The sequence below is a fragment of the Enhydra lutris genome, unplaced genomic scaffold, assembly GCF_002288905.1.
Source record: "Enhydra lutris kenyoni isolate GAN:26980312 unplaced genomic scaffold, ASM228890v2 scaffoldscaffold6, whole genome shotgun sequence".
Classification (NCBI taxonomy): Eukaryota; Metazoa; Chordata; class Mammalia; order Carnivora; family Mustelidae; genus Enhydra; species Enhydra lutris.
Genome location: NW_019154090.1, coordinates 43973585 through 43987976, shown reverse-complemented (window position 1 = coordinate 43987976; position 14392 = coordinate 43973585). Strand labels below are relative to the sequence as shown.

The 14392-nt window shown below is 46.8% G+C and overlaps 1 protein-coding gene across 1 annotated transcript in view; it reads right to left on the bottom strand.

Annotated features, from left to right (window-relative positions):
* LOC111141642 (solute carrier family 24 member 3) overlaps nt 1-14392 on the bottom strand; it is a 486337-nt gene that overhangs the window by 197781 nt on the left and 274164 nt on the right. Inside the window, exon 3 of the mRNA XM_022494365.1 lies at nt 4603-4679. Coding sequence (XP_022350073.1) covers nt 4603-4679 — 77 coding nt within the window. The remainder of the gene's footprint in view (nt 1-4602; nt 4680-14392) is intronic.

Sequence of the window (14392 nt, the reverse complement as noted above, 5' to 3'; positions counted from 1 at the left end):
AGAGCAAGCCAGGTCGTAATGGAACCATGAGACAGAAATTAGCGAATTCCTTGAGTTTAAAAAGCAGGCTGATCTGGGAACAAGATGGAATTTGGTTGCAGGCTCACAGAGCCAGTTTCCCTAAATTCCCAGACCAGATTAAAGAGTCCTTGGGCTAGAGAAGGAGGAAAAGAAATATGGACAGGAACTGGGGTACAGGAAAGCCCCCATGCTTGGGATCCAGCCCCGGACACCATCGGTCTAGAGATCAATGGCCCTCACTTCCACTCCCAGGGAACCCTGGCTTGACCCCCACCACAAAAATCTAGCCTCTAATTCTGAAATGCTCCAGCCTGTATAGAGCCCACCTCATGTGAACACACATGAGCTCCTAAAATCAGCACTGGATATAGGAGTGCAGTGAAGACCGAGATGTGGACAAGGGAGTGCCTACCACTGGACAGACTGGGCCTGAGGCAGATGACCAGGGACCTCTCAGTGGCTCATGCATTCTTTTGCTGCCTTGGGAAGCCTGGTGTGGCCCCAGTGGAGGCTACCCTAATGCTCCACAGAGGAGGAAGTCCCTTCTGCATGCACAGGGTTGACACCCGAGTTTCCGGTGGGGCTTCTTCAAGCATACCCATGTTTTAGAACACAAAGATGGACATCAGAAACATTCTCTTTCCTAATTCTTTCCTGGCTGGTCCATGGATGGGTCTGAGCTCCTGGACCAGTAATGGAGCCCATCTCCCAGCCAGATTCACTTAGCAGGAATTTGCCTTCATAAGGGCTATACATTCATTTTTAGGACTGCGATCTGTTAGGTCCCCCAATAATGGGTCCCTGATTAAAGGAGCGAGACTGATATAAAGCGAAAGTCAAGCAAAGCTTTATTTCGCACCAAGCATCAAGAATCAAACTGACCGGCCAGGGCCACGCCTCTTATAGAGAGTGGCGACCCTTCTCTGTTTCACAGACTAGCTTCTAAGGGCAAAGGCCATGCGGTCGGGCCTGGCCATGCACAGGCAGCCAATGAAATTGTAACACATAGAAAAAGCTGCACAGTGATGCTAGGTGACCAACTGAATTACAATTTACCCTATAGTAGACATTTGACTTAACCTATCACCTTGGTTAGAATTGGCGCCCAACAGTCTCCCAAAGGGCGGGGGCCCATACTCCTTGGTAGCTAGGGAGACAGTATGCAATCCCCCACTGATCAGATGTCTCCACCTGGCCTGACCCACCCTTGTATCTGGGCTTTGTTACCTGGAGCAGGTTTCCAGGACTTGGAATCCCCTGGAGGAAGGGAAGCAGGGACAGTTTAAGGGTTAAACAACAAGGTTATTGTTTAACCTTAATGGAAGCCTTTTGCTAAATAGGTCCTTACATGATCCTTTATACCACCTCTCACACACACATAGAAATATGTCTACCGGAAGAGGAGAATTACATTAAAAATGTGAAAAGAAGACTTGAAGCTTAGGAAGACTATTTTTGAATGCTGACAAGGTACACAGACGGTATTAATTTCTGCAATGGAAATTGACTTACTAAGGACAAGCCCATTTTGAGAAAGAATTTCAAATATTGATTATTTAAAGCTTCTTTTACTAGATGAGAAAAGCTTTTACTAGCTTGTCTTATAATCTCAAAGATTCAACTATCTACCGGGGGGATGATTAGCAAATTTCACAAGATATTCCTAAATCACAAAATTATTCACAGGCCTCTCTCTCTATTTAGGGCAGCCTCCATGGGCTTATAAGGTGCAAATTTCCTCACATACAGAGAATACTGCTTTAGTGTCTCAACATTATAACAGATGGGCTATCAAGCAGGTTCTAAGACCAGTGTGCTTTCTTGGGGATAGTCACTGTTGATACAGTTATACCAATGATGACTTTCCACACTAGCAAAGAATCCATCCATGAAGAACAGTCAGAAGGAACAGAAGTATTTTTTAGGGCAATCTCGGGATTTAGGGTGTTTGAAATCCACAAAACCAGACAGATTCAAGGGAAAATGAAAGCTGCAGCCTTCGGAAAGTTAAACCAGAAATGGCTCTTTGATTTCCATGAAGCTCACAAAAGAGAGGATAGCATTTCTGTGAAAATCAAAGAAAAAGAGAAGCAACTTGTGAAGTGAAGATTTAAAAGACTGTTTTGGGGGGTCTTCAGAAGCACCCATGTCCACAGACCAGGAATCGACCAGGGCTGAAGACTATGAGCTCTACGGAGACCCATGTGAAAAGCAAACCCATGTGGCCCAACTGGAATGGGGAATTTGGAGTTTGAATGCAAATGAAAAGTTTAGTCAGGTTTCGGAGTAAGATATGAAAGGACTGGGTTCTCCGGTCTAGATCCACCATGACCATCAGTGAATCCCAATGAAAGGACAGCCTCAGACCCTCTCCCTGGGGCAGGCTGGGGTGACAGGACATAAGTCTGGAGCCTTCGCCTCACTGGATGGGCAGACCCTGCTCTTCAGGGACCCAGAGACAGCTAGATGACATTCAGTCCCTTACACCTCCTCTTGATGCTCATGAACACCCATGCCTGGGGTGTTCTTAGGGTATTTAGACTCTGGGACCCTTGCCCAAATGGCCCTGAGCCTTTCTCTGTGGCCTGCCTGGGTCTTCATCACCTGACTAGAGCATAGACCATGCTGGGTCATCTCTGGCCATGCCTGACCCTACTCCCTAGGCAAGGAGGGATGGCAAGGTCAGGAATCTGCTTCCCCCTACTTCCAACTCAGCAGCTGAATCACCTCATGGTGCCTACAAGGTGATCCCCGCCCCCCACCCTCCCTGTCTTTAGTTTCTGTTCATTCCCGATGCCCTGCGCTTTCAAGTCTCTACATCTTTGATCATAGGCTTCCCTTTCCTTCCTAGAGTTCCTTTTCTCCCTTCTTTGGAAAATGCCAACCTACTCCAGTCCAACTGTAGTGACTGGGTCTCCTCAGCCTGGAGACAGGGGAGCCTCATTGGTGCCAAGGGTGGCAGCTGGAATCCATATTAATTGCTCTGTGTGTGTGACTCTCCTGAAGGGCAGGGAGGATGGCAAAGAGTCTACTTTATATGGTGTTTTCAGAGAATGTCTTTGCTAAAAAAAGATTTCTCGTGCCTTTTCTTCAAGAGGAGAGTTCTGGGCAGTTGGGGCAAGTGGGGAAAGCTCTGAGGAGTTGATTGCTTTCACCACAAGGGGAGTCAAGCTGGGAGCAGCTTTGGGTCCAGGGAGGCTAAACATCTTGTCAGAAGCCACAGGCAGAACAAGGACAGCGGACCTGGGCTCCACACCCATGCCCCTGGTGTGGCCTGAAAAGGAAGGTGTTTGTCCCTTGCCCTTGAGTTGTGGTGGGTTTGTGACAATAATACAATCTTGTGGAAATGATGCGTGTGACTTCCGAGGCCAGAGCATTACAGGCCACGGGGCTTCCTCCTTGTTCACCTAATGTCCCTCTCCAAGTACTGGAGTGCCACAGGGAGCCATGACGGAGAGGCCACATGGAGGCGCTCCGGCCAACAGTTCCAGACAAGCTGGTGATTTGGTCACTGCAGCCCGGACACCAGGCTTAAGGGCGGAGAAACCCTCTTGGGAGGGGGGTTTCCAGCACCAACGGCTCTAGCCCAGCTACTGGGGTCACTGTCAGCCATCTGGATTGTCCCCTCGCAGGCCCAGGTCCGGTGGCACAGCATTCCCTCAGTGCCCCTTCTAAACTCCTGACTCACAGACCCAGTGAGTAACGGAGAGTGGTCAATGGGTATGTCACAAAATTTGGAGGATTTGTTTTACAGCAATAAATAACCAAAATGGAATTAAGAGAATTTCGGGGAAGAGTGAATATCATAGAGACGGGAAAGCACAGTGGCGTACCTAATCCAGGATTTGGCCTGGGTCTTTCTGATTCTGCAGCCACTCCTTAGATATATTTTCACGTACACACCCTCCCCACGATCTCCAAACAGGGGCAAAGAAAAGTGAGGACCTTCCATGCCCTGGGTCTGCCGAGGAAGCTCTAGGGCAATGGTGGACATTAGGAACCAGAACAAATGTTTATTGCTCGCCTACTCTAGGTCAGATGCCGTGTCAGCGACGTGACACGTAATCTGTTAATTTCACAAATACTTTGTCACTACCGCGTGCCAGAAATGGGTCTGTGAAAGAAGCCATGTGCAAGACCATGCCCCAGTTCCCCTGGGCTTGCATGTGAGTGAGGCTGATGGACAGGAAACAAATAACGATAGCATAATATGTCAGATAGTGATCAGTGATATGGAGAAAAACAAAGCCCAGGATGGGGAAAGATGATGGCATTCTAGAGAGGCTGGTTAGTAAAGGGTTCCCCAAGAGGGTGGCACTGGAGGAGAGAGAGCAAGGTTAAATAGTAGACAGCAAATCTTGCTGACCTGGGAACCCACGGTTTAGACTCTGATATCAAGGAAAGAATACGTTGTTATCTTCCAGCTTATGAGCCTGCAACCTCCTACACAAGGTACATATGGAGACTGCCCTCCACGGGGTTCGGAGGACCCATGCCAAGGGTTCATCTCACTATGCCCACCCACCACTGGCCAGGTCTCCCCTCCGGACCCTCCAGCAGAGCCCCAAAAGGGGTACTTACGCAGAGCACGTGGAGAACTACCGCCCCCTGTCTTCGATCCTCATTGGTGAAGATGTCATTGGGGAATTCGTGCAGGGCTGAAGAACGGAAAGAGAAAACCAGCTCAGAACAAAGGATAATATTTTCGGCTCTGGAAGACTGGGACAGTCGCGCCTGTCCTTGTTTTAATGCAGAATCCATGAACTTGGATGAGAAAAAATTATATCTTTACATTCACACATCTCTACCTGGAATTTGGTGTTTCCTTCAGGTAAGAAAGTAGGCAATAAACCTCAGGAGTGTGAGAAGCACAAGAGACTCCGGCCCCATCAGATATGTTTTCATGATACGTTATACTATATGCCCACAGCAGCTCTTGCTCACCGCTGCAACATTGGGGGGCAGTTAGATCACCCCTTGTGATTTATAGTGTTCATGAGAGCAGAGGTCTGTAGGCTTCCCTGCATTACCAAGGGGGTCCATGGGACACACAGGGTTAAGATCCCTGCCCTAAACTATCCATCCTTTCCCACAGGACTGTCTTGGCTTGGGGCCTCGGGCCTGGTGCAACACCTTCCCTGGTCTTTCTTACCCTTTCTGAATTTGACCCACATTTGCCACCCCTGAAATGGACTATCAAGCACAGAGCTGCTCATGCCTGTCTCCCTGGTCCCAAGCCTTCCCTACTGGGCGATGAAAGCCCCAGTCTGTGCACCGGCAGTGCCAAGATGGTCCTGGCTGTTCCCTGCTAGAGCTTTCTTCTCTTCTCCCGCCCTTTTATACTTTGCATGTGCTCATTCACTTAGTTACTAACTCCCGAGCAGCTACTGTGTGCCAGGCCATGCTCTCACTGCTAGAAATTTGACAGTCAACATTGTTGCATGGGTGTCATATTCTTAACAGACAGGACCATTTGCTATTCCTTGAGCACACCTTGCATTTATTTGCTTTCTTTTTATGTCTTTATCTGCACAGATTATACCATCAGCCCGAGATATCCCCTTCTCCAAGTGATCTTCTCTCCCTGCCTTTCATAAAATCCCATCAGCTTCAAGGCCAGAGCCTTCATAAGGCCTCCTGTAGGACCCATGGCTCTCGTCTCTGGAAGACGCATCAGAGCAGGCTCTGTGGGAAGCTGTGCATGTTTCCCTGCTCTTGGCCCCATCTTTAGCAAATTTGGCCAGCTGATGAAAGCAGACTTTCTCTTGGAGCTCCACAAGCTCTCCGTCCATCTCCAGCACACAAGTGGGACAACTATCACCAGTGGACAGGGAGGATGTACAAGATGACACCTGCTTGCCACGTGTCTTGTTTTGGGTTTCCCCCAAAGCAGATCTTCAGTCAAGGATTTGGGGATACATAGCTTATTTGGAGGTGACTCCCAGACGCGCTATGAGCGAGGAAAGGGAGGAGACCAGGGAAGGAAGGGAGTCAAAGACAATAACATTGATGAGTGAGTGGGTGACCACACAGGACACCTGGGGTCCAGTCCCACTGCAGATCCGGGGAGACAGCACAGAACATGCTTCTGGTTTGCAGCTTGTTGGCCAGGCGGTTGGCCCAAGATGCAAGTCTCCGGCTATTCCTTGAAAAAGTTCTGCTCTCTCCTTCCAGGGCATCACCAGATAAAGACAACCGCGTAACTCTTTCCAGAGCCACAGCGGTGGTGATATGGCCTGAGGCTACATCCAGCATATGAAGCACAGATCACCTGTACATGTCACAGGTGTGATCACACATGCTAGTTTTGTCCTATTCTTTATGTGATGAAGTGGAGAAGACAAGGAAAGAGAGGGAGGTCATGATCTGCCCACACCCCTCCAAGTGGCTCTCCAAGCTGAAGCTATTCCAAACAGGCTGCACTGAGTCCTCCTGATCAATGGATGGGAAAAATGAGGGCAAGCCTGGAGGCTTTCACTTTGAAGACCAAATGACACGACAATCTGGAAATTACCAGAAGGGGACAAACATTCACAGAGTAAGGTTGAAATTTGTCCGTTAGGCCCTGGGCACTGCAAGGATTCCAGCCACTTTACTGAGGAGTCTCTGTTCTAGCGTCTTCCCTCTATGGGCCTAATGTTTCTGGCTGGTGTGCTCTTGTCCAGTAAGCAGAGCTAGCGGAGGCCTTCCAGCCTCCCTGGTGAGAAACCCTTCGACTTCCTCCTCCCTGAAACTTCCCTGCTGCCCACAGTATCCACAGAGGCTGGATCTGGGGAGACTTGGTATTTGCAGCCCCCCAGTCAATTCCTGCCTGTCCTTCTTCCACACCTCCTGGCTCTCCTTGTGCACACAGGATGTCTTACACTCTTAGGAGATGCTTTCTCACACTTCCTCCTTTGAACTTCTCTTTGAATTTGCCTGAATAAATTTTAGTCCAAATAACCATCCCATGGCTCTCACCTTGCCCTCCCCTCCCGAAGTTGTTCAGTGTGGATCAGGAACCAAGAGAAATGTCCTTTTCTGTCCACTTCCCAAACCCAGGACACTGATGTTCTCCATGGGTCACCCCCATGGTGGGGAATGGAGCAAAGGTAAGGAGAGGAAAGGCCCTGCTGGTGGGCTGGAAACCTTCCAGCCCTGGCTGGTCTCCATGTTCACCTGGACTTGTTCAGACCGCGCTGGAGGCTATGTCCTTGAATGAGGTGGGACCCACAGAGCCAAGTGCTGGCTCAGGAAGGGCTGAGGCGCTGTCCGAAGTCCTGGCCAAGCAGGCCACTGGCAAACTTCCTCATGAAATTGAACCTGGCTGGTCAGTGGCTGAGATAAGGGGTGGGTGTGATGGCGGGGGTGGAAAAAGCAGAGGAGAGGCAGTTAAGGATTCTCAGATCAGTCTGCTTCAAGAACAACAACAAAATTCTTATTTGGTGGTTCACAATAATGTGGAAAGAATGACCAGGTTCAGTATCCCCCAGCAAGCTACTGACGTGGATCCCACTCTACTTATTCCTTAGAGGTCCTTTGTGTAAACATGTATTGGGCTGGTGATGAAATTCTAACAATAATTTCAAAGAGCTAATGCACAATTTGCAAAGAAGAATACATATATTTTATTTCGCTCCTATAGAATCGTCTTTTGGTGAAAGTTACAAGAAAAGATTTTTTAAACATGAGCTGGAGTCCCTCTCCTCTTGCCCTCCAGGCAGTAAGCCCTCCTTCAGAGGTCCCACATGCCTATGTTTGAGGGTGGGTCCCTCAAGAGCAGACCTTGAGACAGAGATATGAATGCCAGCAGTTTATCTGGGAAGTGATATCTGGGAGGAGGGAGACAAATCAGAAAGGGGCTGAGACAGTAGGCTCAAATTTGCTGGGGCCCCTCTGAGAGATGGTGTAGAATATGCCTCAGTATTGTCCACAAATGCTCATCCATCACTGTTGAAGGCTGTCCTAAACACTTTAGGGCTAACCCTTAACACTCCTCATCTCTGCACTTGGCTAACTCGGTGTGTACGTGGGACCAGAGAAGGCCCCAGACAGAGTCACAGGTGCTTCAAGAAACCACCTGCATGTCTGTTGGCCATCTGAAAGATGGCTGCAATTCCTCTTCATTGCTCCCTCCTGTCTAATCTCAGAGTACGGTTAGTGCACAGAGCTGGTGTCTAATAAGTGTCAGCAGGATGAAGAATGCTAAAGGAATCCCCAGTCCTGGACACTGACTGGGGATGGAATATGCCCATCTTGTCCACCTGGCCCAAATGGTCAAGAAGAGGGCTGCCAGCAGCAGCTGCTTGCCTCCTTGAGCCCGAGCTAGCTCCCTACCTGACAGGTAGGCCCCAAATACACCTGAGAAATTGTGTTTTCAGAACAGCTACAGCTGTCCAAGATAACCTGTAAAGATACATTGTGGCATGCTGGACTAGAAGGTTCTTCCCAGTGCTTCTTGGCCTCAGTTTCCTCATCTACAAAACAAGGTAGGGCTGCTAGAGCCTCCTGCAGAGCTAATGGTAGTAATGCCATCCCATGTGTCTTCCATTTTTGGTGTGCTTCTTCACACCCAAATCCAAAGAACCGGGGGCATTTCTTGGCCAAGGTGGGAGCTGGATGGTTACCCATCTCTGGGAACTTGACACTGCCCTTGGGCTTTTGGTTAGATTTTGCATAAGGGCCCAACATGGAGCATCAGGCCTGGGTTTGGATCCCACCTATACCACTTATATAACTCATGGGTTATCTTATCCTCTCTCAGAGCCCTATTTCCTTCATCTGTAAAATGGGTGGGTGAATGCCAGCTTTGCGGGGTGGCTGGGGAGAGTGTAGGCAGAGTATGTAAAATGCCTCCCACCATCTTCCTAGGCCACTTATAATGAGTCTTCATAATTATAACAATGATGGGATGCTGGTCCGGCCTGGGGACAAGGACACATTCTTTTCTGGTCTTGGAGTTGAAATCCTCCTACTGCCAATTCCCACCTGCTTTGTGCTGGCATCTGTTTCTCCAGGACGGTGTTTAGTCTGAGAGAGCTGTGTGAATGCATGTACCTCTAGATATATGCTTCCCCTGTTCAGGCTGCGTTGGAGCCAAATGGCCCACGTGGTGTGCTGGGAACAGCTACACATCCAATGGAGGGTTCCCCCAAATACCTTCAAAATCCTCAAGTCTCTTTCTGCTCCTCTCGTTCTCTCCCCTAATTTTCCTTTTAATACATCTTGTCAGCTCAGGGGAGCCAGCAAAAGCAAGCAGTGCTGTTCCCATAGAAACCACAGAGCCCTGAACAGAGTGGATTCCCCTTACCAAGGCAACAGCAGTCAGCTGTCCTGCTTCTCCTGGCTGCTTTCCTGAGGCCTGAGTTTGATGAGTCCAAATGGAGGTTTGCAAGGGATAGAGAGTATTTTCTGTTTCATTTGGGGGAAAAATTGTAGCAGGGACAGTCATGGCATCTATAGGCATACTGATCTCATGTTGATTACATGGAGCCTCCCAAGATGTAGTTCCAAAAATTTAGCTACCTTAACACATTTGAACGAAAGGAATCTGACTGCTACAACCGTCACAACACTGGCCTTTCATCCCAGGGGCCTTCTTATAACAAAATACCTTGCACATTTTATTGACTTGTCTCTTGGGAGTTGCCCAAGAATTTAGGGTTGACACTGCCCAACTTCTCCCGTGCATGATGCATGACTTCATGCTTCTGCATTAGACAATTTCCTCCACCTGAGTGCTCCATCCCATAAAACCCTCTGTTCCCCCTTCCCCTGGCGTTAACACTAGAAGAACACCATTAGCCAGCTGTAGTAGTACTCAGCCTCCCATGGAGTCTTCCAGACTCTTTCTGTGGTGTCCTTGTCCTATAAGTACCCAATAAGCGGTTTTCCAACCAACTGCAGTCACCTTTGATTCCCACACTGTGAACTCCCTGCGGAAAGGAACCATGCGTTTTTCTCTCTCTGTGGTCAGCACCCACTGGGCCAAGGTCCATGAAAGAGAAAAATAAATACCATGAGAAGACAAGTGTGAACAAACTTAGAGGGACTTTCTCCCAGGGATGGTTTTCGTATAAACACAAGACAGAATTATTAACTAAGAAATCCTGTTGGGAGAAGCAGAGCAGTAAAACTCCCAGCAGTTGGGAATGGCTATTTTGGCTGTTCTTTGTTCTGGAGACCTGGAAGGACTATACTTCTAGGTTCTCTTTAAGGGTAGGTGGGGCCACATGGCTTGCTTTGGTCAATGAAATGGGAGCAAACGATATATGTCACACTTCTAGGCAGGCTTTAATAGCCAGTGTCTGATTCATCACTTTGCATTTTCTTGTCTAAATATGCATAGAATCATACAGCAGGATGAATTTTGCATCAGCTTGAGTCCCTGAGCAACTGATATCAGAATCCTACCCCTCTGACATGCACATTTTATACCTGTAGAATGAGTAAAAAAATAATGTGCTTCTTCTCTTAGCCACTGAGGCTTGGAGCTGTTTGTTACTCAGTGTAGCCCAGCCCATCCTGAGCAATGCAAAAGCTAATATGGGACTCAGCATTCTGCATGTGAGGCCTTGCCTCATCAAGTTTTGGTTTCTTTTGTCTTCTCCAACAGACCAGGGGAGGACAGTTAAGGCTGGAAGGAATTTATCCTTCTCTTCTCTGCATTCCCAGTGCCTAGTGAGGTGCCTGGCACAGAACAGTCACTTAATTAAGAGTGTTTGTTGATTAAATGAACACATATGTCATAACTGAAGGCCCCTGAACAAAATTATCCACAAAGGAATCTATGTGAAAATGGATATATTCTCAACTTAACTCTCTAAATATTTAGTCTCTGGAAAAGTTTCAGAGACATTTTGGTGCCCTTCTCTTATGCTCAGTGAGGTTCAGGAAGCCACAGAAGTACAGGGGTGGGAGGTGGGGTGGGACGTATATGGCAATGGGAGAGTATAGGGTGTCCCAGAGAATTGCAGGCTGCTGGGAGGTCGTCTTTGGAATCTGAGTCTCAACAACACTGGAAAATGTATTAACAAATCAATCATATGCAAATAAACATGCAGTTACTCAGTTCTTCACACATGCCAGGTACCCTAGTCAACCCCAGTTACAGAAAGGCAAAGGATGCACTGTCCTGGTCACTGATGAGTCATCAGCTGAGTGGACCAAAGCATAGGTTGGAAGCAAGGGAGCATTCAGCTCTCTCTGCAACCATCCCAATACTTAAGGATGGAACTAATCTTTATTGAGTCCTATAACTATTTTTCACTTTATCATGGTTTTTTTAATAAAATACTGCCTTTTGTTGATTGAAATCTTTTTTTTTAAAGATTTTATTTATTTATTTGACAGAGATCACAAGTAGACAGAGAGGCAGGCAGAAAGAGAGAGAGAGGGAAGCAGGCTCCCTGCTGAGCAGAGAGCCCAATGCAGGACTCGATCCCAGGACCCTGAGATCATGACCTGAGCTGAAGGCAGCAGCTTAACCCACTGAGCCACCCAGGCTCCCTTTATCATGGTTTCTATGATAGGAATCTTTATCCTCAGTTTACAGATAAGTAAACCAAGACCCAAAGAAGGCAAGTCATGAGCCAAAGTTCACACAGATGGTAGTGGAGGGCCTGAGATCATGAGTGGGGTCTGACTTTCTAGCATGTTGATTCTTCCATATTAGAAAGGGCAAACTGACCTTTCTCCTCCCTTGACTTTGAAGGTCACAACTTCTTCCCTTCGAAAGCCAGAAACAAAATCTGGATTCAAATGGATCGATGTATGCATGGAAATGAGACCATAAACAGCATCTCTGTGAAGGAGGATATAACCAAGGGTCATGGTAACCAAGAGCCTCAATGTGGCTGTCAATCAAAAAGATACTACCACTCAAATTTGCTGAGAAAGTTGGTTTCAAATGCTTATGTGGTGACATTTGTTTACCATAGACAGCCAGGGTTTTGTAAGAGCCTAAAGACCTGGACCTGAAGACTTCCTTCACCACTTACGAGTTCTGTGGCCTTGGGTAAATTCCTTAACCTCCTTCAGTCTTAATTTCTTAACGTGCAAAATGGGAGGATGAAAACAACACCAGTTTACATAGTTATTATGAAGATGAATTGTGATGATGTTTATGAAACATGTAGTACCTAGAATCAGGCAAGTAATTATCAAATGATAGCTCCTTTTACTTTATTAAATAGTAGAGAGATAAAAATATGAATAAGACTTGTTTCCCAGGACATCAGTGTCTGGGGACACTGCCCACATTCCTGGAATCCTACCACTTTTAGGCTAAGCAATTACCAGCACCTGCATCTGCCTGCCTGAAGACTTTCCCTAAGGCAGAGATGGGGTTCTCTGCCCAGATACTGCAGGCTGGATATGCTGGAGAATTAATACTGCTCTTTCCCCCAGTTGAAGCCCTCAACCCAAGTCTGATGAAAGGGTGGGTGTATAAACACCTCAGCTCCCTCACCACCTGGGTGAGATAACTCTCAGATGTGTCCGGCGCTATTTGCTAGCACCCTCAGCTGGGTAAAGCTCTGGGTGCTCAGTGTGACAACTGGCTTTGTAACACTCTTTTGATTGGATGCCTTCCTTTTCCTGTCTCACTTCCTGACTCCTCTATCTGGATCACCTCCCAAATAAACCTGTACTTGAATCTGCCTCAGGGTCTACTTCTGATGAACCCATATTTAGACAAGGGAAGCTAAGAATTTTGCACGTTGGCACCTCTCCATTTCAACAAAGATTTATTCTTCCAGCAGAGGACTCATCCATATTCAGGTGAATTGCTCCTCCAATAATGGTAACAGTTTTCAATGGCCTCACTTCTATACATTTATAAGGGATTGATGCATCCTGCTTTGTTGACAGCAGCATGGAACCACCTAACTCCTGAATGCAGGTTCGAAGACTGTCTGCCACGTTTTGATGGTGCTGAAGTTGATCCAACACACCCATGAGAAGTTCCTTGATTTCCACTTCAGAGCTCTTTTTCTCATATCCATATTGGCAGGAGATTTAAAAAAATCATTCCACAAGCTTTTCTCCTGGAAGGGAACAGACATTCTTTGCAACTAAAGAACCCCAATCATTAGTTACCATAGACTTTTGGCCTGGCAAGGCACTGCAATGTAATTTGAGGAACTGGAAACATATTTCTTTATCAATAATAAAAAGCCATGGCATCAGCATTGCTCATGTCTCCAAGCCAGTAGCTACTGTAGAAAATACAGTGATCCCATGACTAATTTAGTGTTCTCAGGCCACAAACATGGCATCACATAGAAGGAGGCCTATTTGTAGGGGCAAGAGCCTACAACCTGTATTTGTTGCTCATGTGGGATGACCATGGCTATATCATTAAAGGAAATGGAATATTTATGGTCAATAGCCCTGTGGTGTTCAGAACTTTAGGCCCCTCATGGACTGCTCTGTTCTTCAAAATGTCCCTTGGTGCCAATGTTAGAGAATGTGTGGCTGGATGGACTGGGGTCTGACCCAGGTGTTTCATCTGTTATGATTTCATGTCTGCTTACTGATGCAGAGAAATTCAGACCAACAAACTGATATGCACAGAAACCCACTACATAGTTCCTTAAGGGGATGCACACTGGTAAAAGAAAAGGTCATTCCTCCTCAGCACCCTTGGGGAGAATGAGGGTGCATGTCCTAAGAAAGGACAAATGCAATTTAAACAGTTCTTTTTGAATGTAGTAATTCCCCATAAGACTTTAAATCGACAGTTTTCCTTCTTCATGTGTTTACTTTAGAGCAGAGATGAAGTGTGCATGCTAAATGAGCGGACACTCCAAAATCAATGATTTCTTTTGGAAAAAAAAAAAAGTGTTAATCCATCACATTTCAGAGCCAGAAGTAACCCATAGTGTTCTGTTGGTCTATAGATGGGAAGGTAATAACAGAAGGATTTGGTGAGAAGCACAGTTAAAGTTTTTCCTCTGTTTTCTCCTTTCAAAATCCATTTTTTTCTCTTTCACCCTTGATGATATTCCATGATCACCAGTTTCAGAATCAGAAAATAGATCTCATCGCACATGTTCATCAGTAGAGTGGTAATGACTGGCTGTTAGGCTGAGTCTTAGATGGGGTGCAGTGTGGGAGAGGAACTTGATCTATTAATGCTGCCATATTGGTTATGAGAATGGGGATGGGGACATGTGTGCTTCTCATTTCCCTTCACTGAAGCTTTGCTTACAAAGTGCTAAATTGAAAGAATAACTGGCATTCCCTGCTCCTAGTAATAGTAATGACTGCCACAATTTCCTTTAATATGCATCTCTTTTTGAGCATTATCTATTTAAAGATGGGGGGATGAAAATATTTCAATACAATCTCCCAAAGATATAAAATATATTCAAGCAGATTCATTAGGTTG